The following is an 11,391-nucleotide window of genomic DNA, read 5'->3' as shown; positions in this document are numbered from 1 at the left end:
AAGAAAAACATCCGACCTCGCTGGTCTTTCATCAACTCAATCGTCCACTCCTAACCTACGTCCAATCTTCGACATACAAATCATTACGAGCACTCTTGCGGCCTAGCTGGGACAGCCAGGGGCAGCTACAGCCCCGATCTTTTGGCGGCTGCAGTGAACGAGTCGTCTCGAAGTCAGCCCCCAGCAAGGAGAGGACCTGAGGTGAGGTGCTGAATGCTGATATGCCACTCGAGAAGCCCTGTCCCTGCTACTATGCCCCAGTTTCCCATCCCGGATGTTACTCTCACGCCCCTGCGGGTTGACACTACCTCGACGCCCCACACTGTTTGGATAAGTACTGCAGTACTCGACTGGGCCCAAAGTACCTGTCGACATCATCACAGCGCGGATCTCTATTGCTGGCATTTTGCGTCTTGTGTTTCTCAATTTCCACAAAACATTGGGACTGAGAATGACAGCTGAGCTACGGATATACGTACGGATAGCCAAGACTCAATGGTTGAACCCGAGACTTTGGATCGGGAGAGCAGACACGCGAACTTGACGTCCATGGATACACGTTGAGCTCCTGATGCCGTCTCTTTTGCACGCAACGCCGTTGGTCCGCCACCAGGCGTCGGCCATCGGCCGTTTTTCCTTTGGAGACCGGCAGCTCTGGCCCTAATTACTCACTCGAGGCTTCCGGTTTGCCCCTGGATTCGAGTGATGACAGCAGCAGGCGCCCATTAGCAACAAGTTGGACTGAGCGGCGTGCGTGGGGTGCGCGGCGCGCGCGTGGTGGAGCGACTGGAACACCTCCGTGCACGGTACCGTACCGTCTGTACAGTATGCGCACGCACGTAGCTGGCCTCCGACCGACCACTACCTCATCGCTCCGGACCCTTGTCGCTGCGGCCTTCGCAAACAGGACACCAGCTTGCCGATCATCTAAACCGCGCTCGGCACGCCATCATTGCTATTCCACCCCCTGGAGGTGCTGCCCCCCAGGGCTCCAGCGCGCCTGCAACCACTGGGCCACCCACTGGGCCACCCACTGGCCACCCACTGGCCACCCACTGGCCACCCACTGGGCCGCCTGTCGCAGCGCAATCTGCCTCCCAGACTCACCCCAAGTATGTCAATCCACGGGCCCCCAGAGGCTGGGCACTTAAGACGTCGCTGATCCCACCTGGTCTTGACCAAGACTCTCCATTCTATCTCCAGACTCAAGGTTCCGCATTCTCATCTTTCAACTCTTGGCTTTTCCCATTGATTGACATCTCGCATTGATCACCGCTCTTGCACAGGTTATCAACCAACCTTCTCTTGTCTTGGCCTCGCTGCAACGCACGCCTGGGCTCAACTTCACCTCACCAGCAAACCAGACCAGATCAGCAGCACCTCACTCAAACAAAGTCTTATACAACACATCCCTGGGCACAAGGTCTTGGCCAACATCCTGCCCGCACATCACACAGAACATGACCATGACCCTGGACTCGGCACAGCAAAGGTTCGGGCCCACGATGAACCTCGACTACGCACATCACCACAGCCATGCGCCGGCTTTCTCGAATCCGTGGTCTTCCTCCATCTCCGCCTCTCACCCACCACCGAGCAGCAACAGCACATTCATCGGTAGCCAGCAGCAACCGCCACCTCTCAACCCAAACATGATGGCCGGCAAACCCCCCGCGCCTCGGCCAACCACATATGGCTCTCTGCCTGTTGGCTCCTCCGCCGACATGATGAGTATGAACCGAGTGCCACCCACATCCACTCACTATGGCACGGAAACCAGCTACGCCTCTTCGGCCTCCCCAGTGCATGGCAGCCATTTCACACCGACGGCTGCTCAGTACGATGCCATGGGATACACGCCCACCGGTGTGCGTCCCTCCTTTGGCATGGTAGGCGAGGCAGATCGCAAATATCCCAGCACGTGAGTAGCATGATCGATCCCTGTGCAATATTCGTACTTATGTGCAACCAGAAGTCTTCAACAACAGCAGCAAGATCATGAGCGTCGTGGCTTCGCCGATGCTCTCGATGCCAGCCACGGCATGCTCGCCATGAGCCAAGAGACACCGAGAAACATCTACGGTCCCGCCCGGAGCGACCGCTCGTCTGTTGATTCCTATGGCTTCCCATCCACACACTCGACCAGCTCTTCTATCTCCTCCAGCGGCAACTTCAGCTCCTACTATGGCGGCGACTCAGTGTCCGACTACTCAACCGCAGGCTCCGACATCGAGTCGTCAATGGGATCGCGGACACTACCCCGCCCTCAGGGGTTGATGGGTGCTGGCCTGCCACCCGCTCCGCAATCCATGATGGGCCAGTTCAGCTCCAAGGTGTCGTCGGGCACGCAGAAGAAGCACAAGTGCAAGGTCTGCGAGAAGCGTTTCACGAGGCCTAGCTCGCTGCAGACGCACATGTACAGCCACACTGGCGAGAAGCGTAAGCACACCCACATAACCCACAGAAAGCGAGGCATTGACGCTAACATGTGCAGCATTTGCCTGCGAGGTTGAGGGTTGTGGACGTCACTTCTCAGTCGTCTCAAACCTGCGCCGTCACCGCAAGGTTCATCGGGGTGAGGCTCATTCCGAGGTTGGGTCCGAGGATCACCACTCGGAGTGAGCGCCCTGGATGCCACAACCCTGCACGTCCAGCGACTGTTCAGGACATGCTCGCAGGGACGAGATGATGGCGACTTTGCATCAACTGGCTTTTTGGTCGGTGCTGGATTCACTGACCCGGTTCGTACTGGTCCTTCTTTCGGCCCAGAACTATAGCTGCCACCTTGGCCGCACACACAACGGCTGGATCTTGACAATATCTTGTACAACGCGCATAGAGCAGGCAACTGCAGCGGTACGGTCGAATTTCGCGACATTTATTACGAGTCAATGACTGTTAGAGGCCTCGTATGGCCCTGTGATACAACACATCACTGGGAGGGGGAAGAATGGCACCCTAGGTGAAACCTTTTGCCAGGAACAGCCTTGAGGACACGGCGATATACCCTTGCAAGACAGGCGTTTGGGGAGTTCATTCAGAGGGTAATTCGTGGCTCGGGAAAGGGATATGAAGGAGAGATTTGCATCAGTTCGTCGCGCACGGGCAGCTGGGACTGATGAGGCGTTATTGCTGTACTATTACTACTACTTTTGAGTTTGACGACAGTCACGATACCCAATGCTGAAGGACGAATTCAGCACTACCAACCATACTTTGGTACCCTGAACATGCGCTCGACATTCGTGTGACAATGCCAACAAGGGAAGGGAAGGGAAAACGGCATTTCAACTTTCCCATGCGCCCATTGCGGCCCGCAACATCTGCCTCTTGCATGACAGGGTAACAACTACGTATTCACGCCATGGTACCCCGGGTCCACCGCCATTTACCCATCAGCCAGCAGCCAGCAGCCAGCAGCCAGCAAGCAGACCGATCTTGATACTTTGCCTCCTGCCCGAAAGGAAACACGAGGCATGGCCACGCAAGCCTGGCTCCAGGAGCAGGTTGCTGCAGCACGCCACGGCAGCGCCGATTGGCACTGGCGAAAGCCCATACAAGGGGGGTCCAACCAGCTGGCTGAATGGATGGAGGAGATCAGACAGACTCCGGAGGACGTTTGGGAGGAAAGGACTGGGACGCCGATCCTTTGCCCGAGCAAGAACGGGCCGGGTTGTTTCAGAAATTGCGCATCATTTCCGCACGGGGATTCAATTACCATAAGGCCCGTTGTCAAGACTGGACAAGCTTTGTGGGGGGGCGGCCAGGGGGTGGGAGGGGGGCAGGAGAGGGAGGGGTTGCATCAGATACGGAGTGCGCACCACATCGCATCACTTTGCTGAGGTTCGCGGAGACTGATTGAGCCCCTCTTTGCAACTAGAGAAGTAGTACGTAGCCATTGGTTAACTAGGTAAGTAATTAATATATTTACAGTGAGTCGGCAGTGAATCCAGCTCAAGTACATTGCTGTCGCAAACGATTGCTGGTATGGTAGTTGGTGTCTGGTTAACAACATGAAAGCACGAGCTGTGCAGTCCTCCCTCGACGATATGCTGATCACCAGGCTCAACAGTAATAAGTCTCATGCATACATACTCGCACCCGCGGCCTGGCCGTACAGAAGGTACGTAGGTACTTTAATTTATTACTTGTGTCTTGAAAGAGGAAGCTACCCGATGAAGGAGATAGCGCAAGGCTCGACAGGCCGGATAGCGTCCCCGTCCACCTCGCACCGTGGTGTTAATAACCATGGCCATGATAAGTCGACGCCGTGGGAGGCGCAGATGATTCAGATTGATTGATTTGCACCCATTTTCTGCGTACACTCCAGTGGCGCGGGCTTGCGTAGGCGGGTGGCCAATTTCCAGAAAAAAATAGACCAAGGTACTTCGAACTTCGCCCAAGATTCCAGGCAGAGAGAGTGTCGCGTGTCCTGAGTTGCAATCAGATATGCCTGGAATGGCGTACTGTTCAATAGAAGACGAGCATGTTATATGGGAGGTATTAGACGGGAGATCGTCATTCTTGGCCTGCGGTCGAAATAAACGTTGTCGACAATCTCCAGATCGTCGAGTCGAGATCGATCTACCTCTTGGCGAGAGCACGCTGTAAGTTTGACAACCTGCAACGGACGGGATGAGCGTTCTTGGCATCGAGCCCAGAGCCAAGGCGATGCTACTCTTACACACGATGACGCAGTCCTTATTTTGCGAGACGATTTAAGCATATTTTCCAATGCAGAGAAATGCGCGTTCTGGAGTTTTCTTCTCTTCGAGCAGTAGCAGCTGACGAGCATTGCTGGCGCGTTCAAGATTTGGCTGGCCTTCTTACGCCACCACCGGCACTGATACGGCACACAGTATTTAGTACCATCCGCGCCATTACCTACAGTGCTAGCTCATTGGCGCCATGTCCAGACATTGACGCGGCACAATTGAGGGAGACTCCCTCGGAACCACAGCACTCTTCGAGGGGAGGACTGGACACCACTGGAGCCGCACAAAGCCCATCCAGCATCGCTGCAGCGCGTCGCGATTTTACCAGTTGGCCAGAATGGTCCGCCCCTACGTGGCAGAGACGTGGAATGACGTCTCGACGTGGTAGCCGCTGCAACGGGCACAGGGTACGGCAACGTCGACGACCACAGGCGACAGAACAATTAGGAGTTGGACGATGCAGTCAATATGCAACAAGGGGCCATTCCTCAGTTCGTTCATCGCGTATGCGCACGCTTGTAACAGCAGGCAACGATATATTGTCCCCAGCCAGTATGCGTTCGCGTGTGACCGGCCGATCGTTTCGACCGCACAGTGCAAAGGCACCTATACTCCCTTCCCCCTGGATTTTCAGGGTCTTGCTGTAAATGGGAATGGTGTGATGCCCTGCACTGTATGAGGGGGGCGCGGGCGAGCGCGGCGCAAGTCGCAAACGTCTGCCATTGGCTCTTCTGAACTGCCTGCGGGGACTGAAGGGGTGTGCTGGGAGAAGGGACCCAGAAGGACACCAACCAGACTGCGCAGTACTTTGCGAGTTTATGGAGCCTTGATGGGACTCATGATAACGCGGTTCGTGGGCGGTGCTTCAGTTTGTTTCCTTATTAGATTTTTTGGAGCATTCGTAGTCGAACTGTCTTGTCGGTCGGTGCGTGTAGCTTCTCTGACAAGTTCCATCACTTGCCAATAGCTCCCCAATGCAGGCAAGTGCTGATCCTGTGCAGCGCCGTTGGCTACCTGCTGCAACAGGCGGTCCTCACTCGTTTAAAAAGGTCCCCCAATCCCCATTATCCCAATCAAAGTCAGGCGCACGGGAAACAGACCAGGGCCAGGGGATTTGACAGGGCGGGAATTGGAAAAAAAAAAAAGTGAGTGCAGCGTGCAGCGCGCTAGAGGAGGTTCCGGTGCTACATCTACCCGGAGCAGTGCTCAAATGACGTCAATGGCTACGGATCTTCAAGGCCCCGGCAGGGGGTTCTCTCCAACGTCATGGGCTTGTGCTCCCCTGGTGGCTCTCGGAGTGAGACTTGGAGGGGCGTGCTCGTAGTCATCCATGCATGCCTAAACTCCAGTCCCGTCATCACACATACATTAGTACCGAACCAAACAAAGCACAGAGAATCGCCACTCGCTCTGGCTCAGCACTGCTTGCTGTGCAGACAGCATCACGTTAAGATTTTTGAAGTGCAGCATCACATAGCTTGGCACAGGCAGCCGGCTGCATTCTCGCCCGGCAGTCAACCGGCTCTCGTCGTGTCTGGACTGTTGGAGAACTGGGAGGTCCATGTCGAGATGTCGAGTCAAGAACCTTACCTCATACAGCCACGTGCCGCACTCGAACAGCACCAGCCATTGAGCACGCGACAATTGCGGTGTGCGAGCTGTTTGTGAACCCTCAAGCTCTACCAGGAATCCCTGAATGTATAGGCACAGTGTTGGCAGCTGAGTGGCCGACCAGCATCTGCAGTCCCTGATGACCTACCACCAACGCCTCACGAACCCTGGCTGGGACATTTTGATTGATTGGTGACCCGCTACGACAAGGGACGAACGAAAGGTCCCTTTGTTGTTTGGAGGAGCTCCGGTCACGGATGTGGTCTGAACGTAGCGCCACCCAGCTCTGGCTGGCACTGTTGCTGGAAAGGGGCACGGTTCACAGCTCCTAAGCGTGCCATCTCCGCCTGGAAGCCCCCAAAACTAACAGCACTCTGTAGGCGGCGGCAGAGATGTGTACCAGTCGCCTGGCAAGGCGAGTGTCTCCTCGTTTGGCTCGACCGTTCGCATGGGACGCGAGTAAAGTTGCCACCACCCCCGCCGCCAACGCACGAGCAGGGCGCTTCATCAACCTATACGACGACGACATCGGTCAGCACGTACGTACGTACGTAGTAAATAGATTACTATCTCGATTTCCCCGCCTCTTCGTAGTCCCCCGCTCACAGTGCCGAACGGAAGTCGCCTGTGAAACCCTGCCCCATGATGCATGGCGAGAGTGGCATGGTCTCATCACAATCCTCTTTCTTGCACGGACCTCGATGAGCTACAGCGGCTAATGTGTGTTCTGTACCTCGACGTATCACGCAGTACGTACACGCTCGTGAGTGACGGGACTTTGTCGGCCGCATTCAAACTGAACGCTTCGGCCAAAAGTGCCATTGGGACAACTCCGAAGTGACATGCGCCTGGCTTGGGCAGGTCACCACGATGCCTCGAGGGCAGATGATGTCAGGACATTGGCTACGGGGCCGTCGCGGAAAGGATGGTTTCTAGACCAAGTCCAGCTCAGAGCTTGACGCCGGTGAATTGGGAAAGGTCGAATCGCGTAGCTTCACCGTGAAGCGCAGCTTATGCGACGGAGTTCGAGCCTCGAGTCAGTGATGTGCATCACGGACGGCTGGGCCTAGCTAAGCTCTAATTAAATCCAGGTAGCGATCCGCTCGGGGCTGCTACGGCTGGACTTCAGCCGGTATGTGTTAGGCCATCTCCCACGACATGAACAGCCCAGGCGAGAGCAAAGTTGAACGTAGACATTCGGTGGTATTAAGCTATAAACGCCGTGTAACATGCTTTGCCGCCCGTCTAACCCAGGCGCGCCCCTCCCCTTCCCGTCATAAACCAAAAGAGATGATAGAAAACAAAGTACAACTTGTACATGACAGACGTCCCACTCTTACAGGATAATGGCCAGCTCTGGCCTGTCCGGCTTGTCCTCGTCGAGGTTTGGATAGTAAGGCACCATGGCATCGGCTGCCTGGACATAGGCGTCGTTGTAGAGCCTCCAGTAGGGGATGCGCACTTTGCGCGCCGGATGGAACAGGCCTGCCCACACGTAGTTCATCACCACGCCAGGGCCGACGGCCACGCGGATGGCTTCAATCGCCTCGACGATGCGGTCGATGACGTGAGGACTAGTCTCAAAGAGGTTGGGGTAGAGGAGGTTGAGCAGATGGATCATCGCGTCCTCACAGCCGAGGCCCACGACGCCGAGCGCAATATGCTTGACGACGGAGGCGGCGGTTTGACGATGCACCTGGTCACGGTCAATCAGCGCATCCTCGAGCAGAGGCGTGACGGCGTAGACGTAGTCCTTGGCCATCTCGCCAATGTACTCAAACAGGAAGGAGAGAGATTTGAGCACGCCGTTCTGCACATTCAGCTCCGGCACGCGGTACTCGTTCATGAGCGCAGGCAGGACGGTGAAGGGCGCGCACGTCTCGGCCACGATACCAATGGCCACGGCTGTGTTGACACGCGACTGTCGCTCCTGGACACGCAAATTGTTGAGGAGGGTCGCCAGCACGTCCTGGGGGCCAATGGCCTTGGCGATGAAACCAAAGGTGTTGTTGGCGGCTCGTCGGATGCCCTTCTTGTGCGCCTTGAGCATGTCGAGAAGCTCGAAGCAGATACGCATCCACTCTCGGGCGTTGACACTCTCCGGCCCCCGATCCGCGATACGCCCGACCAGGTCAATGGTGTTCTCCTGCACCTTCTCGTGGCGGTTGCGAAGGATGGGGGTCAACCTGGGCAGCAGGTCGCGGATAGGGGGTTGCATCTGGGCGATGCCGACAACAGTGACGATTGAACGGAGACCGCCAAGGATGGAGCCGAGGACTTCGGGGTACTCTTCGCCCAGGTACTCGTACAGCACGATGCTAACCTTGCCCATCAGCGCATCCTCGCCGCACTGCTTCATGACCATGGCAATCCGCGACACCAGGTCGGCTGCCTGCTGGCGCACCGTCGGGGACTTGTGGTTCAGCCGCCAGAGGATAGTACTGGCGATCTGGGGGAGGTAGGGCTTGCAGCGCACGCCCAGGGCATTGACCACGGAGCCGAACCCGTTCAGCATAACGACGTCCTCGACACTCTGCTCCTGGAACGCGTGCAGCATGCCGTCCACCAGACGTTCCTCAAGGCCCTCTCCAATGTCCGCCGCACCCAGACTGGCCACCATCTTCTCAATCGTCTCTACTGTCATCTTGCGATAGGCCTCGCTCTCGTCCTTCAAATTGTTGACGATTCGGTCCACAATCTCGCTGACACCGACCTTCTGGCCAATGTCGACAGTCGTCTCGACCACTTGACGGTAGTTGCGCTTATCCAGTGCCATCCTCCGAACCCAGAAACTCTTAAAGAAGTCGTCGAGGACGTGCTCCTTGAGATATCCCGCCGTGACACCCTCCGTTCCAGCACACTGTGACACCACCTTCAAAACAACCTTTTTCATTTCCTCATCGGGTGAAGAAAACTCTCGAAGTAGAATCTCCATAATTTGACTGGTGTAGTAGTTGGCGTACTCCTCGTCCATGAGAGGAATGATGAACCCGACAGCCTTGAGGAAGCCGGCCAAACCCTTGCCTCGCTGCTTCCGTGCACCAGTCCACAGTGGGTTGAGGATATCGTCGAAACTCTCGATACCGTAGGGGTTGGAGGCTTCGGCCAGGGCGGCGATCGACAAACTTGTGACTGTTCGGACTTTGGTCTGCTCGTCGTTGAGGTTGGGCCCAATGCATTCCACGAGGCCCTTGAGGTGCGGCAGGACTGCGCAGCCCATCAGAATGGGAATTTGCTGCACAATCTTGACACCAGTATGGCGGGCCTGCCATGACTTCTTGCTTCGGCATACGGCTCGCAAGAAGGGCAGCAGCGCCGGGATACCCAGGGCTGATGCGACGACGGCGAATGCTCTGGCCGTTGTATTTCGCACGTATTCATCGACGTGGTCAATGTCTGGTCTCATGGTGCTGATCATCGTAGCGAGGCCGGCAGCTTTGCTGAGATTCGAGATGATCTCACGACCTTCAACACGGGCGTAGTAGTCCTGGTCGATGAGCAAGGGCTCGATAACGACCAGAATCTTGTGCACGTATGGCCGCACGAGATCATCGAGCTTGTAGAGGATACGGTCAATGACCTTGACCAACAAATGTCGTTCCTGATCTTCGAGCGTCTTTTCCATGAGGAGTGGGAGGATCTGGTCGAACAAGGGGCCGGCACCAAACTGACGTGCATTGTCCGTGATTTGTCGCAGGGCAGTCTTTCGCATCGGTGGCGTGCCGTTCTTGATTTTGAGCAAGAGTCTCATGATCTTTCTCTCCTTCAACTCGTCCACAGTGAGCACGTTTTCGTCGGAGTTGTCCGTAAGCTTGCCGAAATATGCCATATCCTCGGGTTTGAAAAATTGCAAATCGCCAACCCCAGGAATCTCAGCCGGCAACGGCTTTCCTCCCAACCGAGTTTGCTCGGGGTCCTGCATCATGAAGCCCGACTGAGGCGCCGGAGTGGCCACGAGCTTCTTGGCTGGGGCCGAGATGGGGGCGTAGCCAGGCGGTGGCTCGAGGATCTTGTATCCTTCGTTTTCGCCTGGGAGTAGCTCATCCAGCTCCTCGTCGCTCAGTGGCATGTTGCGCCCAACGTCCGTACCAAATGCCATGGACACCGGTGCTGCCTGTGGTGCCGGCGTGGCTAAGCCTTGGTTGCCCATAGGTGTAGCTGAAGGCGCCTGGTCCCAGCGCGAACGCTTCTTCGCAACCTCTCCACCAACAGCAGGTGTCTGGTCCCATCGCGAGCGTTTCGGCTTGGCGTCTCCGTCAGCGTCGGGTGTGGGTGCTTCGTCAGTGGTAGCGACATCCCAGCGCTTCTTGCGCTTTCGGCCTGCTGCGACGACCTCGGTCGAGCCTGCATCACCGTTTTCCTTGTCTCCATTCTCCAGCATGGGCTTTGCATCATCGCCATTCTCTTGTTGCCCATTCTGTTTGGCTTCAATCGCTCGGCGCACACGCTCCTCCTCACGCTCAAGGTCACGCGACTCCATGATATCTCGGTACCCTGCTCCATTTTCAGCGGCACCGGCTTGGCGATTCTCTGCAAAGGGATCGGCTCGGGTGGGCGTCAGCACGCGATTGAAGCGTCGTTTCTGGTAATCCGTCTCGCGGTCGGTGATGCGGCCGCTCTTCTCTCCCCTCCCTGACAGCATGTCCTCCTCCTCAACGCCATTTCCTCGAGAAAATTCATCAATTATGTCGCGTGAAGCGGTGTACTGGCCGACAAGCCGATGTGTTTTGTCGCCTTCTGCCATGTCGTCGTCCTCATCGCCCATGGGCAGCGACGTGTGATATCCGGCAAATTTGTCGCCTCCATCGCGCTCGTACAACTCATTGTCGGCACTGTCCGTGAGCTTCTGTTTCGTTGCGTCGGTTCGCTGATTCGCATCGTCAAACGTCCGCGAACCCTTCTTGGCTGCGGCGGCCGCGTTGCGCTCTTGCTGGAGCCTCCTGATCGTCTCGAATTCGGCGTCCGACATCTTGGCTCAATCAGTGATAGTTTTCCGGCTTCATCCCGCGTCCAAATCACAAGTGGCCGTCTCCGAGATGGTGGTGCGCATGGAAGGAGTTGACGG

At 56.5% G+C, this 11,391-nt stretch overlaps 3 protein-coding genes across 3 annotated transcripts; 2 read left to right on the top strand and 1 right to left on the bottom strand.

Moving 5' to 3' along the window:
* Positions 1-1,306: 1,306 nt before the first annotated feature.
* F5Z01DRAFT_307007 (C2H2 finger domain protein FlbC) lies at positions 1,307-3,005 on the top strand. Its single transcript, XM_046258915.1, has 3 exons — positions 1,307-1,921; positions 1,973-2,439; positions 2,495-3,005. The coding sequence occupies exons 1-3, from the start codon at positions 1,461-1,463 to the stop codon at positions 2,620-2,622; spliced, it is 1,056 nt and encodes a 351-aa protein (XP_046121788.1). The 5' UTR covers positions 1,307-1,460; the 3' UTR covers positions 2,623-3,005.
* A 1,517-nt stretch (positions 3,006-4,522) lies between these two features.
* Positions 4,523-5,547, top strand: F5Z01DRAFT_306948 (uncharacterized protein). The gene has a single exon (XM_046258914.1). It carries the CDS (start codon positions 4,745-4,747, stop codon positions 5,360-5,362), a length of 618 nt encoding a protein of 205 aa, XP_046121787.1. The 5' UTR covers positions 4,523-4,744; the 3' UTR covers positions 5,363-5,547.
* A 2,115-nt stretch (positions 5,548-7,662) lies between these two features.
* F5Z01DRAFT_616010 (armadillo-type protein) lies at positions 7,663-11,295 on the bottom strand (the record flags this gene model as incomplete). The annotated part of the gene is made up of 1 exon (XM_046260890.1): positions 7,663-11,295. The coding sequence occupies one exon, from the start codon at positions 11,293-11,295 to the stop codon at positions 7,663-7,665; it is 3,633 nt and encodes a 1,210-aa protein (XP_046121786.1).
* Between the last annotated feature and the right edge of the window lie 96 nt (positions 11,296-11,391).

This window comes from Emericellopsis atlantica, assembly GCF_019669845.1.
Source record: "Emericellopsis atlantica unplaced genomic scaffold F5Z01scaffold_3, whole genome shotgun sequence".
NCBI lineage: Eukaryota > Fungi > Ascomycota > Sordariomycetes > Hypocreales > Bionectriaceae > Emericellopsis > Emericellopsis atlantica.
This window is presented reverse-complemented; position numbering and strand designations above follow the sequence as displayed.